We start from the raw sequence: 16,276 nt of genomic DNA, 5'->3' as shown, positions 1-16,276 counted from the left end.
GTGGCTTACACCTGTAATCCTACTCGGGAGGATGCACACTGAGGATCGTGGTTTAAAACTAGTCCCAGCAGGAAAGTCTACGAGACTCTTATCTCTAATAAAGTAATCAGAAAAAAACCCAGATATGGCTGTGTGGTTCAAAATGGTAGAGTGCTAGCCCAATAATGCCCAAACCCAGAGTTCAAGACCTACGACTGGCAAAAGAAAAAAAAAGGCAGCCAAGCATTGGGTGAGTGGCTCACACTTGTAATCCTAAATGCCCAAGAGGCAGGCCAGCCTGCCAATTAATTACCAAACTAAATAATCAAAGTTAATCCCCAATTAATCACCAAAAAAACTGGAAATGAAATTTTTGCTCAAGTGGTAGAGCCTTGGGGCAAAAAGCTCAAGGACAGTGCTCAGATTCTGAGGTCAAGTTCCAGGACCAGCAAAAGACAACAAACAAACAAGCAAAACAGTAGGCTCCAGTGTCGTGCTTGTAATCCTAGCAGATCTGAGGATCAAGGTTCAAAGACAGACTGAGCAGGAAAGTCTGTGAGACTCCTATTTCCAATTAATCATCCAAAAGCCAGAAAGTAGAGCTGTGGCTCAAGTGGTAGAGTGCTAACCATGATAAAAAACAAAATAAGCTAGGGACAGTACCCAGCCCCTGAGTTCAAACCCTAGTACCAGTATACACATATGAAACAAATACACATGCACACACACACATACACACATTATAAAAGCTGAGTGCTGGTGACTCATGTCTGTAATCCTATATACTTAGGTGGAGATCCGAGGAGAGACACCTATCTCCAATTAACTCCCCCGTGAGCCATAGGTAAAGCTGTGACTCACTGGTAGAGTGCTAGCTTTGAGGAGAACAAGCTCAGGGACAGTGCCTAGTCCCTGCATTCAAGCCCCAGGACCAACATAAATGTATATATCCCTATATACATACACGCATACATAAGGCAGCTGGACTTAGAAGGGAATAAAACCTCAGCAGAGACTTCCTTTCTGTTTCGTAATTTCTATATTTAAAAGATCAGACAAGTTTGAGCAACTAGAGGTCTCTAAGCCTGGGCAGAACAAGAACAGCCTTTTTCTCCCAGTATGGTCAGAGTCAGAGTTCAGGCTGAATCGAAAGCCTTGCCAAACCATCTTGATCCATTACACATCCACTTTTCTTTGTGTAAAATAGTATCTACCTCTAAGGAGTTATAATAAGTTAAAAAGAAGTCATCTGGATACACAGTAGACCAAAATCATCTGGACATCTCGAATCTTAGCTACTCAGGACGCAGAGAGCTGACAATAACTGTTCAGAGCCAGCTCAGGCAGGAATGTCTCTGAGATGTTTTGTGTATGTGTGCCAGTCCTGAGGCTTAAACTCAGAGCTTGGGCACTATCTGTAAGATTTTGTGCTCAGGGCTAGCATTCTACTACCTGAACAATGGCTCTATTTCCAGCTTGTTTTTTTTTTTTGTGTGTGTGGTTAATTGGAGATAAGAAAGGGAGACTCACAGACTTTCCTGCCCAGGCTAACTTTGAACCATAATAGTCGTTCTCAGCCTCCTAAGTAACTAGGATGGCACCTATCTTCTGTGACACTATTCCCTCCAATTATTTACCCCCCCAAAAATGAAGTGCAATTGTGGCTCAAGTAATAAAGTACAAAAATGCTTGAGCATCAGGTCCTGAGTTTAAGCTCCATGCCAGCACAAAAAGAAACAAAAAAAAAAAGAGAAGGAAGGAGATAGTAAGAAAGAAGGAAAGAACGAGAGAAAAAAAACAAGGAAGAAAGAAAAGAGGGAAGGAAGAAAAAAGAAAGGGAAGAAAGAAGGAAGGAAAAGAAAAAAGAAAGGATGGAAGCAAGCAAGCAAGGAAAGAAAGGGGGAAAGGGAAGGAGGGAGTGTGGGAAAGCAAGCAAGCAGAAGTGGATGCCTCAGGACAAGAGACAGAAGTGCATGACGCTGCCCTGGATCAAGGATGAAGGCCTTAAACCCCATAGAACGACATTAGTCCAAACTGGTCAAAGGTGGAAGAATCCGTTATTGATACCCTTGGGCAATAGCAGCAACAAAGCCAAGCACCTGAGCAAGGTCAAGGGTGCCTATGTGTGCCAGCTTCTCCCTTCTTTTTTCTCCTCTTTCTCTTCTCCCACCCCCACCATGGCCTCCATGGATGATGTTTCCTACATTTGGGGAAGATATTCCTTCTTTGCTTGCTGACCTACACACTAAACTTCTGTGGTCCTTTGCAGATGCATCCAAAAGCATCCTTTCCTGACTTTCTAGGCATCCCTAATCCAGTCACATTGACAGCCAACAAACCATCAGCATGAGCAAAAAGGAAATGTAGGCAACCGCTGGCCCCAGGAGAAAGCTGGCCCCAGGAGAAAGCACAAGGGCCAAGGCAGGGGTAAGGAAGTGGTAGCAAAATTCAGATCAGATTACAAAGGTGTTAAGAAGGTTATGGGGCCAGGCGGGTGTGGGTACACCTGTAATCCTAACTACTCAGGAGGCTCAGATCTGAGGACCAAGGTTCAGAGCCAGCCTGGACGCAAAAGGACCTGAGACTCTTATCTCCAAATAACCTCTAGAAAATGGGAAGTGGGGCTTGGCTCAGGGGTAGGGTGATAGCCTTGAGCTGAAGAGCTCAGGGACAGTGCCCAGGCCCCATGACCCACACAAAAAAAAAAAAAAAAAAAAAAAGAAGGATATGGGCTTTGCAAAGCTTGGTGAATGGCAGAGGCAAGAGGGCAGAGGTTTTGAAATTACTGAAGCTATAAGATTGGGAGTTATAAGAGGGGTGAGTGGGAGGTTTATGAGGAGTGAGATGACTGCTGGATATTGTCACGACTCCTAGTATTAGGGTGAACAGGAAAGCCAGGTGAAATGGGATGTATTGGGTTCCCAGTGTGGTCACTAAGGATCTGGGTGCTCTGTTCCCAGAAATCTCTTGGAAAGGGAAAGCCATTTCTGTGGCCTCAAAGGTCAATACCGTCTCGAAGCGAACGACCACCTCCGCCAGCTCCTTTAGTTTATTCATGCTGTTGATTTCTTGGTTGCCTAGTAAGTGCTTTTATAAAGCTTATATTTTAGTGGTATGCATAGAGGAAGGAGGAATCGGGTCAAAGGAAACCAGGAAGTAACTTGCAGCTGAGTAATGGTGCTTCACACCTGTAATCTTAGCTACTCTAGAGGCTGAGAGATCTGAGGATTGCTGTTTCAAATGAGCCTGTGCAGAAAAGTCCATAAAACTTAGCTCTAGCTAGCTGAAAGCTAGAAGTGAAGCTGTGGCTCAAGTGGTAGAATGCAAGCCTTGAGCATAAAAGAGATAGCACCTGGGCCCCCTCAGTTCAAACCCCACTATCAGCACCAAGCAAATAAATGGCTTGCCTATAGACACAAATGTGGTTGAAGAATTAAAGTGAGATATAGGGCCTTGGAGGCAGGCAGATGGATTTATGATACTTTCTAGAAGTCAAGAGAGCCCTGTGAAGAGAAGCTTACACTAGGGTGATCCGGAAACCCATTCCGGAGACGGGGCCTGGGGCAGGAGCTAGTTTGGGTTCCCATCTGGCTGCAGCCACATCTCATGGCTAGATTGCTGCAGTAGCCCTTTTAGATCTGGGAAGGGTCGTACTGCCTCTCTTCCTGTCATAGGACATAGTAACTAGAGCAATTCTTTAAAACTGCTCTCCTCAAAACCCTCCAGGGTACCTATGTCCCTGTGGGTAAAAACCAAAGTAATTCAGCAAATCAAAGACTTCCTCAGCCCTGGCCCCAGCCCCAGCCCCACTACCTTCATGGATGACGCTTTCTACATCTCTAGCTTATGCCCTTGGCTCTGGCCACATTCATCCTGTGTCTCTGATTGAGTAAACACACCTTAAACCACCTTAAAATCAAGGACTACATGACTTTTCCCTCATACAGGTCTTTTGGCCTGCTGTGTGCAGGCTTCCAAAGATCATGTGCTAATATGAAGAGTTGCCAGGATTTATGGGATCCAATATGTTATATTCAGAGTTTTGATCTAATACAGCGGAAAGATACCCAGCAAATTCAGCATGGGGGGAGAAAAGCATATAGAACCAAATCCACAGGAAACCAGACACAAACTGGTTTTGGTGGTGCTAGGGATAGAGCCCAAGGCCTCACACATGCTAACCAAACACTCTGCCACTTGAGCCGCACCACCAACCCTTTGACTTGCATTTTGTGTTTGAGATAAGGTTTTACTGGCTTTGCTGAGCTGGCCTCAAGTTCATGATCAAACTCATCCCTCTGTGTCTGCCTGATAAGTAAACTAGGATTACAGGCCTGGATCAACATGCCCAGCTAAACACAAGCTTTTGTTTTTTATTTTTATTTTTCATTGTTATTATGAAGATGTACAAAGGGTTACAGTTACATAAGTGAGGAAACAAGTCCGTTTCCTTTTAGACAATTTTACCCCCTTCTCTTCCCTCTCCCTCTTATCCCCACCCACAAGTTGTATAGTTCATTTTCTACATAGTGTATACTGGGTATTACTGCTGTATTTGTTTACCCTTTGTCCTTCCATTTCTCTGATTGGGTCTGTGGACTGATGTGGGCTGTTCAATGATCTTGAGGGTAATGTAGCTCTCTCTTAGAGACATCTTATATGTTCCTGCACAATGACACCCCAAACAGCGCCCTCCCTTGGGACTCTTGTCTAGAAGGAGATCTGTTTATCTTTTTTTTTTTTTCAATAAAATGTTGCCATTTTATTTATCCCTTTTTGTCCCTGAACTCATTTTTCAAGACCATAAAGACAAAGGATTTGCTCCCGGTGCATCAGTCCTATGTCACTCATGTATTTAATTGTTTATTGCCTGTGCCTCCGGGTACACCTCAGAGAGTTTTGCTTGCTTTATTTCCCACCTAGCCACTAACACCTTGGAAGGAGTTGTGGGCATTTGGTCCCCAGTGAGGTGTCGTGCACTTGTGTGTGAATGTGTGTTCAAAACAGGAAAATGTAGTGCATGTGGTCTGGAGGAAAGGAGCATGCGTAAAGAAAGAGAAAAGATGGCACCCAGCACATGGGATGAGGGAAAAAAGGGCCTTGGAAGGCCTTTGTTTTTGCTTTGGTCTGTTTTATTTAAGACAGGATCTTGCTACATAGTCCAAACTGGCTATACACTCATTGTGTAATCTAGGCTGGCTGTAAACTCATGATCCTCCTGCCTCGAGGTTCCTAAGTGCAGAGATTACAGGAACTGTACCATGACATTTGACAATGAAGGGATATAGATATGCATGTCTCTAATGCCATATCTGTCACAGAGGAACACACACCTGGTCTGTACCAGTTTTCAACTTCAGCCAACTCCCATTCTCTGCAGGGCCTAGTGTCTTTCTGCTTTTTTCCCTTGTTTTGGGAGGGGGGCAGAGGGTCATGACTTGAACTAGGCCTGGGCGCTGTCCTTGTGTTCTTCAGCTCAAGGCTACCAACCTACCCTTGGGCCTGGGCGTTGTCCCTGAACTCTTCAGCTCAATACTGCCTTACCCTTGAGCCAAGCCCCACTTCTCATTTTCTAAAGGTTAATTAGAGATAAGAATCTCAGGTCCTTTTGTGCCTGGCTGGCTTTGAATCTTGATCCTCAGATCTGAGCCTCCTGAGTAGCTAGGATTACAGGTGTGAGCCACCATGCCTGGCTTGCTTTTTTTCTTTTTAATCCACAGCAGGATTCAGAGTCCCTTACTCAACTTCAGTTTACCCCCATTCTTCTTAGAGCTGTGTCCAGCTTTATTTATTTATTTATTTATTTATTTATTTATTTATTTATTTATTTTTATCTTTTTTGTCAGTTCGAGGAATTCAGTCTTTTATTATGTGCATCATGATTCTTCACTATTTCTGTCATTATGCCTTATCTCAATGGTAATCATTTAGTGATCTATATAATTATTCCCTCATTTCTCCATAAAATGTAAGATTCCTGGTTTGTTAAAACAGTATTCTATGTAACCACTGTTCTGGGTCTGTGTGAGTCTAGATAAGGCTAGACTTTCTAGGAACTTGGGGCTACCAGGGAGCTTTCTCAGATTCCCCAGCTAAGAATTGGGTCAGCAACATTCTGTAGCCCCTCTCCAGGTTCCAAGAACACAACCCTCCCCTCGCCCCCTTCCCGTGATGTCCTGGCTCTAGCCTGCCTCTTACACTTGGCTTTGGCTGTTCATTTTGCAGGAGCCCCTGGGGCAGGCCCAGATGCTTGCACTGACTGGAGACCAACTTACCCAAGGCCACCATTCCACAGTAGACACCATTAGGCCCAGGTGTGTGGAACTCAGGCACCTCTGTGATGACTTCATCAATGAAAACAAGAAAAAATCTGACATTTTAGGAAAGTCCTTAGAACTGCATAGACAACTAGACAAGGTGAGCAGATCAAGGCCATGAATGTACCAGTGAAATTTTCTGTAAAGTAATTGTAGTCCTATTTGTCCTTCTACTTCATACAACGGCCCAGAGGATCAAGTCCTTCCTGTGGGAAAAGTGCTCACATATTGTCAAAACCTGTTGTGGATTTCAGGTCATAGAAGTGTAGAGGGTAAAATGTATCCCAGACGTCTCATCATGAGCCATCGAAATTAACTGAAATTGCAAGGCACTGATGGCTCATGCCTATAAACCCTAGCTGCTCAGGAGGCTGAGATCTTAGGATTGTTGTTCAAAGCCAGCTCGGGCAGACAAGCCCAAGGGACTCTTATCTCCAATTAACTCCTAAAATTTCAAAACTGGCTCAAGTGGTAGAGTGCCAGCTTCGAGTAAAAAAGCTATGCAAGAGTGCAGGGTTCTCAGTCCAAGCCTCAGTACCAGCACATGCGTGTTCATGCATGCACGCATATACACTCACACTCACACACACTTAATTGAAGTCCATTCCTATCTGTGTGGAAGCAATTTTTTTTTTTGCCTGGCCCCATGGGGACATTTCTAGATTCCCTTTTGAGTGTATTGAGTAAATTCATTTGAAAAAATTTCCTTTATAAAGAGGCCAGAGATCATAGGTCACAGAACAATGAACATTGCAACCCCCTACCATTTACTTATCTCCCAATGTCACTGGGTTCAGAGCATAATCATGTCACTTATTTAATCCCCATGATACTTTCTGAGGAAGGTATTATGGCCTAGTTGTACAAAGCACCAATCAATACTTAGCATCATGAATCAATAGTTCTCCAAACCTAGCATATGAGAACCACCTAGTGAGCTGGTCATAACTGCAGATTCGCTGATGTGTCATCTCAGAGCCCTCAGATCTTAGATGATACCTAAGAAGCAGTGTTTTACTTAAGTGCCCAAATGATTCTGGTGGGGGAAAGGCTGAAACCCCTGGAGATGAGATTGTTGAGACCACACCTAGGTGAATAAGGAGAGCCAAATGTGAAGCCAGGACAGCCAGATTGTAAAGTGGGATTTGGGCCAAATAGCTAGGCTGTGAGCACTGGGCCTTCCAGGGAGCAGGTGTGTGGATCCTGGTGCCTTTCAGCAGTGACCTCTAAGGGAAAATGCCTGCTTAGCACAAGCAGTAACTTCTGGAGCTTTCCCTGTCAGCTGTTATAGCATGTGGCTGATGGCCGTGAGTCAGCATATGGCATCCCTCAGCTGTTTCTGACCTGTGGCCTGGCACCACCCAAGCTGTTTACATGACTCCACTGCCAAAGGGATTTTTCATGTCAATGAAATACAGCTGTTCCAGAAACAAGTCGTTTAGAAGTGGCTGATGCTCAGCCTGTGCTGGGTGCTGATCTGGCTGCTGTTGGCTATTGGGATTCTGCTTAATGGTTTTTGCAGATCTAGGCATAGTGTGGAAAGGGAAAAATTTCACAGTGTATATCAAAGCACGACACTGTATTTGGCAAATCCAAAAATGTTGGAAGAGGAAAAGTTTAATCGTGAGTGCCTATGCATCCCATTCTTTCCTTCCTGCCCCACCCACTGGTGATCATTAGTTTAAATACATCTTTCTTCCATGCGATTGTTTTACTTTACTCTTTCAGGGGACATGATAAGTATAAATAAAAATGCACTCTCTCAAGCTTCTTTTCATACAAATATTCAGGCTGCACAGGGACTCTTGTCTTTTGGTTGAAGCAGTAGAGTTGAAAAGTGCAAAGAAAGCATCCCATATCGGATTCCAGCATAGTATCCACGACATTTCAATATAGTTGTTCTAAGTAACAAAGTTTCGCATCCTTAGATGCTTCTGTAGGAAAAGCAAATGTCAATAAATGCAAATGGGAATCAGCTGGAATTCCAAAGCAGAATGAAGTGCTTTTTTGTCAAGGAGATGTACTCTCACAGGAAGCCAGCTAGGACAAGTCTAAATGTCTCATTAGCCACCTCTTGCAACCAATGGGATCTGAGGCATGTGGCCTAGTAGGTAAGCCTGAAAAGCCACTGACTCCATTTCCCTTTGGTTGCCCAGCTCTCTACACTTGGAAATGGGGCAATTATTTAAATCAAGAGCAGAAGAATGGTTTTGCTGTTGTTATTATTTATTTTATTATTATTATTATTATTGCCAGTCCTGGGCTTGAGCTCAGGGCCTGAGCACTGTCCTTGGACTTTCTCAAGGGTAGAGCTCTACCAGTTGAGCCTCAGCACCACTCCCGGCTTTTTTCTATGCATGTGGTACCCAGGAATCGAACGCAGGCCTTCGTGCATGCTAGGCAAGCACTTTATCACTAGGCCAAACTCCCGGCCCCTGTTTTTAAGTTTTGAAAAACTTTTTATTGCTATTATAAAGGCAGTGTTATAGAAGGGTTACAGTTATATGTCAGGGAATGAGTACATTTCTTTTTAGACAATGTCACCCCTTCCCTTGCTCTCTCCCAATTTTTCCCTCCAATCTTCACCCACAAGATGTATAGTTTATTTTCAATTTTTTTACCCTTTGTTCCTCCATTTTGGGGCCTCCTCCTTACCCTCCCAAATACAGATAAATGAACAAATAAGACAAAAAGAAAAGGAAACAAACAACAGAGCAAAAAACCTCTTGTTTCCACTTCCTGAAGTCCATTGTGGTACATTTTTTTTAATGTGATAAAAGACACATAGAAGAAGGTTTATGCAATTCACTTTACTAAAGGAGTGTTTTCCCTGCAAAAGGGGCACATATAGAACTAGCTTGGGTATTCCTATTTACAATGCTTAGACCTCTACATGTTGTGCTATACTCTAGCAATTTCCCATTTCCCAGTATGTTTGTAGACCCCTCGAGAAGCTCTGATCTCCTAAGGAGGGGGTGGTTCTGAGTTGTCAGGTTAACATCCATCTTTCTTTTCAAAAGGTCAGCCAGTGGTGTGAAGCCGGAATTTACCTCTTGGCTTCCCAAGCTGTAGATAAGTGCCAGTCTCGAGAAGGAGTTGATGTTGCTTTGCATGACATTGAGACATTCTTGGACACTGCCAAAGAATTCCAGTTGCTCGGCCCCAAGGAATTTTATAACCAGTTTGAGTCAATCCTCACCCTGGATGTAAAGGTAATGTTTCTGGGTTATGTTTGTAGCAGGTTTTGTTTCTAGATTATTTGGATTGGGTAAGGGATGAGAGAAGAGAGGGACTTCACTTGTTGCCTACAATAGTACTGGCCTGATATAAGTAGCAGGAAGTACTGAGCAGTCTACAGCTTCCAAGCCCTTGGGTGGTCTCCTTGTTGGAGTGTCTTGAGAAATTGATTTTCATGGGTAACTCAATATCTCCTTCAACTGTTCATTTTCCTTCCAACACTTACAACAAGCACTGTCACCAGACAGAGGTGAGGTTTAGTGATGTTTCCCTTTAAACGTAGGAACTCTTCATTTAGGGGCCTTTACTTTGATTGCAGAATAAGAATTTCTGGATAAGTCACAATGGTAAGAAAACTTGGCCAGAGCATTCTTGAGTAAGTAAGCAAGAAGGTACACTGGCAAGCATGCACATAAACAGACTAACAGAGGGAAGGGGTACATTCTTTCCTAGGGAGATAGAGTGAGAGATACATAGCTCCTTGGGCTGTTGGGGTTTTTATAGAGTAAAGGCAGGGGCTCTGGCTTCAAAGTTATGTAAAGACAGGTGCTTTGATTTTGCTCTAATCATACCTGGTGTTACTTTTGGCGTTTCCAGGTAAGAATGCACTCTGCTATAAAACAGATCCTTATCCTTGAGATAAGGAGGCAGCCTGCAATCTGTATTTTGGGGCAGGAGTGGCTTAAGGTTAAAGAAGCATTTTTCTCAGGAAGGCTTACATCCTGTCAAACAAGTATTAATTCTTGGGGTAAGGAATGCATCCCTCAGGAAGGAATGTATCCTGTTGTCTATCATTGAAGTTAAGCTGGTACTTCTGTGTTTCTAAATACCATACTTCTCCAGCATCCCAGGCTCCAGCATCTCTGGTGAATTGTGCTCGTTCTCCTCACTGTATGATGCAAGAACTTGACCCTAAATTACACCCCATATTGTTTTTTTTTAATTCTGAGTCTTCAAAATGTGATTTGTATTTTACACTTATTTCTGGCTGTTCTCAGCTCAGTGTCATAGAGCACACATTCAAAAAGAGAAGGTGACAACTGTGTGTAGTGGTGTGTGCCCGGAATCTCAGAATTCAGAAAGTTGAAGTACAAGGATGATTTTGAGGCTAGCATGGGTCACAAAATGACACCTGTTCCCCCCCCCCAAAAAAAAGAAGAAATGAAAGAAGACAGCAGATGAACACATGCTCAGTTCAAGGTCATGGAGCACATGTTCTAAAAGCAAAGATGGAAGCCATGAAAGCTTCAGTGCATGCCCACTTAATTTTATAATAAGCCAAGTTCACTCTAAATCACCAAAAAGGATGAGATTTCCTCAGTGACCTTGGCTGATTCTCAAAAGTTTCTCCAAAGAGTCTTTAATGAAACAAAAAGAAAGGACAACTCTGAAGGTATGTTAACAAAGGAGTTTGTCGTCCTCACATTGCCTCCTTCCTTTAGAGGCTAACCAGATAAACTCCACATCTGGTCTCCAAGTCAATACTGACAGAACTTCCCACTGTAGCTGTTACTTATAGGCTGAAGCGCCTGTGTCCCCTAAAGGCTCTGCAATGTTCTTATAAAGTGACAGGCATACAAAGGAGAATTTCCTTTTCTAGTTGCATACTGCATCAGTCTCAGAGTGTTTACTGAATCTGTACTGTCAGCACCCTGAGTGGCTTATAGAAGTCCAGCTCTTCTATGCTGAATCTCTCCTAGGTTGTTCACATCATCCAGAAAATGGATGTCCGAAGCCAGGCACCAGTGGGTCATACTTGTCATAAGTCCTAGCTATTTAGGAAGCTGATACCTGAGGATCACAGTTTGAAGCCAGTCTGGGCAGGAAAGTCTGTGAGACTCTTATCTCCAGTTAATCAGAAAAAAAAAAAAAACCAACCAGAGTGGAGGTATGGCTCAAGTAGTCAAGTAGTAGAGTGCTAGCTTTGAGGGAGAAAGCGAAGTGAAAATGTGAGGCTCTGAGAAGAAAGAGGAGGAAGAGGAAAGGGAGGAGGAGGAAGAGGAAGAAGAAAAGGAAAAGAAGGAGGAGGAAGAAGAGGAGTGTTTTGAAGAAAAGGCTTCCCACTTCCTCTGATGCACAGTGCTAGGGGATGTTCTTGTAGAAAAGAAGGCTGAGAAAAACTCATCCTCCTGAATGCAAGCCTTGCCTTGCGGTAACTCACAGACTTCCAGGACTTCTTTGTTTCCCTGAGCCTTTTTCATAGAGCTCTTTCTTGCCCCTGGCAAGAACTTGCCCTTGGCTTTCACAACTTCCATAGTGACCAGGGGTCGTCACACAGAACACTTCAGTGTGTGTCCTTTTTGTTTTTTATTACAGATGCTTTGTGGTACATTTGATCTAGCCTCAGAGTTTAGTACCTCTTTCTCCTAAAAGCCCTTTCTGTCACGTGAGCCTTTATTCAGGGTAACTTTCTGAATTTGAAATGATCCTGGTTTGTACGTTGCCCGAATGCCCTTCATCTGTGGCCTGTGTCATCTTTTCTTCCCATTAATGGATATAGCTTTGTGAACACTTATCCAGCCAACAAATATTTACCAAGCACAACCTCGTGCCAGGAAGTGTTCCCCACAAAAGAAATATAGTAGTTCAAAAACATGGCCCCCAAAGGTCACAGGTAGGAGGCATGGACTCTGAGAGGCACAACTTTGGAGCCTAGCAACACACGCAGTGACTTGCAGCAAGATGTCCAGAGGAGGTAGGGACTGGAGGGAAGAGGGGAAGATGGGAGAAAAAGAATGAATAATTACGTGCTCAGGTATAGTACGGAGACCTCTTCATCAAGATTTGCTCTTTGTTTCCCCAGGCCAAAGCCCAGAATGTCCTGCAGAACCTGAGTAATGTGCAGGAAATATTTCATAAGAGGCAAGTGAGTCTGATGAAACTGGCAGCCAAACAGACACGTCCAGTCCAACCTGTGGCCCCCCATCCTGAATCCTCTCCCAAATGGGTGTCATCAAAAAACAACATGCCTTCTCTCTTGGGTAGGTTATTTGGGAGAAGGAAGCTGTGTGGCTTATGTGTTTTATCCTCACCCCTGAGAGCTGGAATTGTGGATGTCAAAGGGAAATAATGGTCATTTTTTTTAAAAAAAACAAACTACAGATATGTGCAGATATTGAAGGCTTTTCTAGATGCAACCTGAAAACTAGTAACAGAATAATGCAAATGCACAAATAATATCAGCATTAGGGGCCTTTAAAGACTCCACTAGCAACAAGAATAGTATAGCTCGTTTTTCAAAAAGATAAAAAGTTAGCAGAACAATAGTGGTCCACACATAATCCTTAGCTACTCAGTGGACTAATATCTGAGGGTCCTGGTTTGAAGTCAGCTTGGACAGGAAAGTCTCCAAGACTCTTCACACCAAATAATGACTTTAAAAAAGCCAGAAATGGAATGTACCTTGAGCAAAAAAGCTACAAAAAAGAGTGAGACATTGAATTCAATCTTCAGTACTGACAAACACTAATAATTATCATGATCATCATCATAATTTTTGTCATTATTTAGAGAATACTTTATTAGTTTCTGTAATCAAACCCATTATGAGGTATTTTAAACACCTTTCAGCATAATTTATGGTTCCATCTTCCAACATATATTGACTTTTTTTAAAAAAGAAACTTTGATAAGCATTTAGTTTATTTCTTTTTCTGAATTTTTCTATGTTAGCACACTCAGATGCATTCCAAATGCATGTCACAGGCATGCGAGTGTGCACGCAGGTCTTCCTTCTTGGGCAGTTGGAAAGAGGACTTGTTTGTCTAGATTGTCCATTTCTCCTCAAGCTAAACTAGGTTCACTCCTATCACTTGGCCTCTTTTAGTGTTTCAAGGCACATATGTTTGTTATAAGCAAATAGAAAGGTAGGTGGCTTTTATCAGCTTTGCAAACACAAGCTTCATAATAGATAAAGCTTCTTGCCAGCCTCAACACGTCTTTCTTATTGCCTCAACAGGTTGTCATTGATGTTGGATAGGCAACTACCTCACTTTGTCAAACAACTTTACACTTTTGTTTATGGCAAGTAATCACTAAGTATGTACTCATGCAAATCACTAATAGGATTTTCAAATATATTTGTCTGATTCCTTAGTGACAGAATGCATGCCAAGATAAATAATGGTATTTGATAGTACAAAGAAAGTTGTCAAAGGGGCCTAAATGAGAACTGAAATCCTTGCTCTACCTTCTGTCAGCTGGGTACTTCTGGTCCTTGGGTACAATATTTAACACGTCAGCCATTTATAATAAATATGAAGAATTTATTTATTTACTTATTTTTGCAGGTGCTAGGGCTAGAACTCAGGACCAGGGCTCTGGTCCTTAGCTTTCTTCAAAGTTTTTGTGGTTAACTGGAGATGAGTCTTACAGACTTTACAGCTAGCCTGAGGCTAGCTTTGAACCATAATTTCAGAGCTCAGCTTCCCAAGTAGCTAAGATTACTGGCCTGAACTGCTACCAGAGACTGACAAGAAACTTGTTGTTGTTGGTTATGAGGCTTAAACTCAGATCTCAGGACCTAGGCACTGTCCCTGAACTGTTTTTGCTCAACTATGCCTTACCACGTTGAGCCACAGCTCCTCTTCGAGTTTTAAAGTGATAATTGGGGATATGAGTCTCATGGGGATGGATATTTCTGCCCTGGCTGGCTATTAATCTTGATCTTCAGATTTCAGCCTCTTGGGTAGCTAGGATTATAAACATGAGCCCCTGGCTCCAGGCAAGAAACTTTTTAATACTATTTGACTATAATAATAGCTAAAATGTATGGTGTTCTCACTGCACAGGACCAACATACTTTCTGCATATTAACACACTAAAGCCTCCTAACTATACAGATGGCTTGCTCATGAAGCCCTACTTTATAGCTGAAGGAACTAAGGTACTTGTGTTTACATTGACGGGCAAGATGAATGCTGTGAAATTGGATTCTGAGGCCTTGCCTCTTCTTTACTCTTGCTTACAGAAGGCAAGTGCTTCCCTGTCATGGTATCCCCAGCTACAGTGTGTGCATTTTCGTGTTTAGTTATTGTGCCTATAATCACTCATTTTCCGGAGGACATCTTAAGAGCAAAGAGCCCAGAGGGCTGTCTGCAGTCATCTTGTAACTTGGAACAGAGTACACTATACTTCTACAGATTTCAATAGAACAGCATGTTCTAGAACAAGCTGCTTCCAGTTGCTTCAGAGAATTAGAGAGTTGGGCAGGTTTTCTGGAGGCCAATGGTTGCCTTTTTTCAAGCCTACTCCAGAGAAGACTCTGAGTGAGCAAGGCTCCAGTGGCTCATGCCATAATCCTAGCTCAGGAGGCTGAGATCTGAGGATTGCTATTTTAACTTAGCCCAGGTAGGAAAGTCTGTGACATTCTTGTCTCTGATTAACCACCAAAAAGTCTGATGTGGAGCTGTGGCTCAAGTGATCAAGTGCCAGCCTTGAACTAAAAAGCTAAGGGACAGCACCCAGGCCCTGAGTTCAAGAACCAGGACTGGCATGTGTGCACACCCCCCACATACACACACAAACACCCCCCACATGACTATAAAATATATCAGTGACTGCATTTAAAGCACAAGATTTTAATATTTTTCAAAATATCTATAATAAGCACAAATTAATTCCCTTTAATATGGAAGAATGTATTCAATAAAATGAGGTTCCTAGAATTTAATCTGGTCTTCTAATAAGAAAACATCAAATTCCATAACATAGATACATGATAACACTGCAGTACAGAAAAATCCATGAGATGTGTGCTAGTCAGAGAACACTTCACAAAGCAAGTAGCCTTTTAGCTGGGCCTTAAACAGTGAATGATAGAAATATCTATCTTTCTTGTATTGTGTTTCCTGACTTGATGTCGTTTAATGTGACCTGTGGCTCACATGTCAGATTCCTGGGGTTTAGCACTACCTTTCTTTTCCACACCCCTTCCTCACCTCCAGCTGCATCCAATAATTACAAGTTACTGAGTAGTCGCTCAGTGACATTTTGTTAGTTAGCTGCATCAACATGGTCCAGCTACTCATCCAGCATTATAATTTAGAAGCTCAAAAACCAAATTAATGTCATATTTTCCTCTTCCCTCTAGCTCCTCCTCAGAGAACACTGGAGGAGCCTTGTGTGGAGACAGATTTGAATTCCCTGGAAAAGGAAGAGAATGCGACTAAATTTGAAGGCAAGGTAAAAAACAAAATCACCTTTCTTTTATGATAGCAGCTGTTGTCAGGAAAGAAGATCACTGCAATGAGTAGCAGTGGATCCACAACCCTGTCACCTACAGAAGATGTGGCCAGAAGGCACAGGGCAGGAACTAGTGTTCCCCAGAGTTGAGGTTTGTAGAGCTGTTTTCTTTCTTCCTTGAATTTCTTCTTCATTGAAACTGGAAATGAATATTGCTTGATCTGGTATATAATTATTGGTAGGTACTCTTTTATTGAGGGAAAAGTGATCTTATTCATTTTTACTAAGTTCCGATTACAAATGGGTAGAAGGAATGTGGTTTGTGAGGAAAACGAATATGAAAGATGAGTAAAGCTAAGCACACTGATGTGCGTGCACACACACGTACACATACATGTCCGAAAAACCAGTCCACTCTGAGAGATTCTAGGGATCATGCCAGTGTCCGTCTCTTGGTTCTGATATTTCATCAGAGTTGTATAAGAGTGGCAGGGGGTTGGGGTGACCTGGGACTTCCTTATATGTTTCTTTGCAACTTCCTGTGAGTCCATGATGACTTC

At 42.7% G+C, this 16,276-nt stretch overlaps 1 protein-coding gene across 3 annotated transcripts in view; it reads left to right on the top strand.

The window, feature by feature from the left end:
• Positions 1 to 16,276, top strand: part of Mcf2l2 (MCF.2 cell line derived transforming sequence-like 2) — a 213,837-nt gene that overhangs the window by 79,396 nt on the left and 118,165 nt on the right. For 2 of the 3 annotated variants that reach the window (XM_090342731.1, XM_090342725.1), the window contains exons 11-14: positions 6,205 to 6,396; positions 9,317 to 9,508; positions 12,337 to 12,514; positions 15,625 to 15,716. In XM_090342731.1, coding sequence (XP_090198857.1) covers positions 6,205 to 6,396; positions 9,317 to 9,508; positions 12,337 to 12,514; positions 15,625 to 15,716 — 654 coding nt within the window. The remainder of the gene's footprint in view (positions 1 to 6,204; positions 6,397 to 9,316; positions 9,509 to 12,336; positions 12,515 to 15,624; positions 15,717 to 16,276) is intronic. The other variant, XM_090342741.1, reaches the window with a different exon arrangement.

The sequence above is a fragment of the Megascapheus bottae genome, chromosome 1 (genome assembly GCF_031878675.1).
Source record: "Megascapheus bottae isolate mThoBot1 chromosome 1, mThoBot2.hap1, whole genome shotgun sequence".
NCBI classification, from domain to species: domain Eukaryota; kingdom Metazoa; phylum Chordata; class Mammalia; order Rodentia; family Geomyidae; genus Megascapheus; species Megascapheus bottae.
This window is presented reverse-complemented; position numbering and strand designations above follow the sequence as displayed.